A 2,910-nucleotide genomic window follows, 5' to 3' on the forward strand; every position below is an offset into this window, starting at 1 on the left:
CCCCCAAACTTAGTTCTTTTTTTATTCTTTATTTTGAAACAGGGTCTCACTAAGTTGTAGAGAGTCTTACTAAGTAGCTGAGACTGGATGGGAACCTGTGATCCTCTGTCTTAGCCTCCCAAGTACTGGGATTACAAGTGTGAGCCACCATGCCTATCTTAATTAATTAATTAATTTATTTTTGCAGTTCTGGGGATGGAACCCAGTGGCATTGTACTTCCAAGCTATACCCCCAGCCCTATTTTTTAGTCCCTTTAATTTTTTTTTGTGTGTGTGTCTGTGTACGTGTGTGTGTATGTGTGTGTGTGTGTGTGTGTGTGTGTGTGTGTGTGTGTTACTAGGGGTGGAACCCAGGGGCTTTTCTACCTCCGGCTATACTCCCAGATGTATTTATATTTTATTTGGAAACAGGGTCTCACTAAATTGCTGAGAGCTTCATTCAGTAGCTGAGGCTGGCTTTGAACCTGTGTGATCCTCCTGTCTCAGCCTCCAAAGCACTGGGATTACAAGTGTGCACCACCCCCGGTTTATTTTTATTTTTGAAACAGGGTCTCACCAGGTTGCTGAGGCTGTCTTTGAACCTTTGATTCTCCTGTCTCGGCCTCCTAGGTACTAGTATTATAGATGTGTGCCACCATACCTGGCTTTAAATGTTCTATTTTAAGAAGACCTCGGGGCTGGAAGCCGGGTGTGGTGGTATACACTTGTAATGCCAGCATTTGGGAGGCTGAGACAGGAAAATCACGTTTTGCGGACAGCCTCAGCTACTTAGTGAGTCCCTTTGCAACTCGTTGAGACCCTGTTTCAAAATAAAGAATGAAAAATAGGGCTGGGGGTGTAGCTCGGAGGTACAATGCCCCTGGGTTTTGTCCCCAGTACCACAAAAAAAATTAAATAAATAAATAAATAAAAAGAAGATCTCGGGGCTGGAGATGTAGCTCAGGTTCAGTGGTAGAGCACTTGCCTATGCTGAAAAATAAAAACAAAAACCCTGCTCCAATGAATCACATGCATAGGAATTAACATCGTTGAGTTTAATGCTGTACAGCAGATAGTTTAATTTTGTTGTGACCAGTGCTAACTTTCAACCTAGCCTGGGTTCTAATCCCTTTTTCAGACCTGTGGGACACAAGCAAGGCATTGATGTCCAAAGCATTCTTCTTTAGAGAGGGAATGTGCACCAGCCCACTCAGCTAGTCCAAATTGTTCATTAAAGGGGAGAGAGTAGAACACAACTAAGATGCTCCTGGCCCTCTAACTGCAAACACAGTCAAGCTGCATATGCGACCTATTAGAGACAGTGAGAGGTTTGTGTTAAAACCACTCTCACAAAACTTGGTCTTCACATTTTTGGTATTATAGCTAACCATTACTTCTTCTTCTTCTTTTTTTTTTTTTTTTTTGGTACTGGGAATTGAACCCAAAGACATTCTACTTCTGAGTTTTACATGCCTCCTCTGTAATCCTTTTTATTTTTGAAACAGGGTCTTAATTTTTTTTTTTTTTTGGTGGTACTGGGGGTGGAACCCAGAGGCTTTCTACCTCCGGGGTATACTCCCAGACCTTTTTTATATTTTATTTGGAAACAGGGTCTCACTAAGTTGCTGAGAGCCTCACTAAGTAACTGAGGCTGGCTTTGAACCCGTGCGATCCTCCTGTCTCAGCCTCCCAAGCGCGGGGATTACAAGCATGCGCTACCACGCCCGGCCTTATTAAATTTTGATGCTGACCTCAAACCTGTGATCCTTCTGTCTCAGCCTTCTAAATACTGAGATTATAGGCATGAGCCACTGTGATCAGATAATCATTGCCTCTTGCTCATTTCTTTTAGCCTTATACATTTATTATTTCTTTTATTTTTCTTTTTATCTTCTTTTTTTTTAATACAAAAGCACAAATCCACTTTTGTTAATTTTCCATTAAGTCCTTGAGGGGTACAGCATCACACGAATTCTGTGTCCAATGGCCTTAGCAGGAAGGTTGCTTCGGAATTTGGCCCGAACCATGCCGCTGTTTCCGTGGGCGCGAGTTACCTTTCCCCAGATTACTCTGGTTTTGTTTGGCTTGCCACCTGGAGTCACTGTGTTGTTTTTTGCTTTGTACACATAAGCACACCTCTTGCCCAAGTAGAACTCAGTTTCATCTCGGGCATAAACACCTTCAATTTTAAGAAGAGCTGTGTGCTCCCTTTGGTTCCGGAAACCACGTTTATAGCCAGCAAAAGTGGCCTTGCACCACAGTCTTCCAGACATATTTGCCTTTTAGAAGTCCTGTTCCCACCCAGCAGGCCCCCACCGGCTCCAAGATGACGGAAATTATTTTTCTTTTTTTTTTTTTTGCCGGTCTGGGGATGGGTCCCAGGGGCCTTTGACCTCCAAGCTACACCCTGCCCTATTTTTTATTCTTTATTTTGAAATAGGGTCTCACTAAGTTGCGGAAGGCCTCACTAAGTAGCTGAGGCTGTCCAAAAACCGCGATCCTTCGGTGTCAGCCTCCCGAATGTTGGAATTACAAGCGTGCGCCACTATGCCCGGCACCTTATACATTTAAATTACTTTTTTCATTTCATTATTTATACTGTATTTCAAAATAAATCATGTTTTCTGACCCCGTATCATATTAACAGCATGGCATGCACCTTTACCAGGAAATTGAATCTCCACGGATGGTGTTTTCCATTCCTGCAGTAGTCTCTCCTATCTGAGGCCCAGGGCTGCCACTAGCCCAGCTTTATGAAAAATTTAAAAAGGCATAACATAGTCAACTTGTTTAGTGCCATCTAGTGGAAATTTGTTATAATAAATATGTAAGCCTATGAAGTCCATGATAGGAAAGGTGCCCCATTTTCAGTTGCATAGTTACTAGCCAGCAAAATGTGTGCAGTGTCCGTGGTGATTCTAGCATAGTCAC

The 2,910-nt window shown here is 42.8% G+C and overlaps 1 protein-coding gene across 1 annotated transcript; it reads right to left on the reverse strand.

The window, feature by feature from the left end:
- Positions 1 to 1,919: 1,919 nt before the first annotated feature.
- On the reverse strand, positions 1,920 to 2,300 carry LOC308272211 (large ribosomal subunit protein eL33-like; the record flags this gene model as incomplete). Its single annotated transcript, XM_080708976.1, has 1 exon — positions 1,920 to 2,300. Exon 1 carries the CDS (start codon positions 2,250 to 2,252, stop codon positions 1,920 to 1,922), a length of 333 nt encoding a protein of 110 aa, XP_080565102.1. The 5' UTR covers positions 2,253 to 2,300.
- Between the last annotated feature and the right edge of the window lie 610 nt (positions 2,301 to 2,910).

Source organism: Muscardinus avellanarius (assembly GCF_963383645.1).
Source record: "Muscardinus avellanarius genome assembly, chromosome: 13".
Classification (NCBI taxonomy): domain Eukaryota; kingdom Metazoa; phylum Chordata; class Mammalia; order Rodentia; family Gliridae; genus Muscardinus; species Muscardinus avellanarius.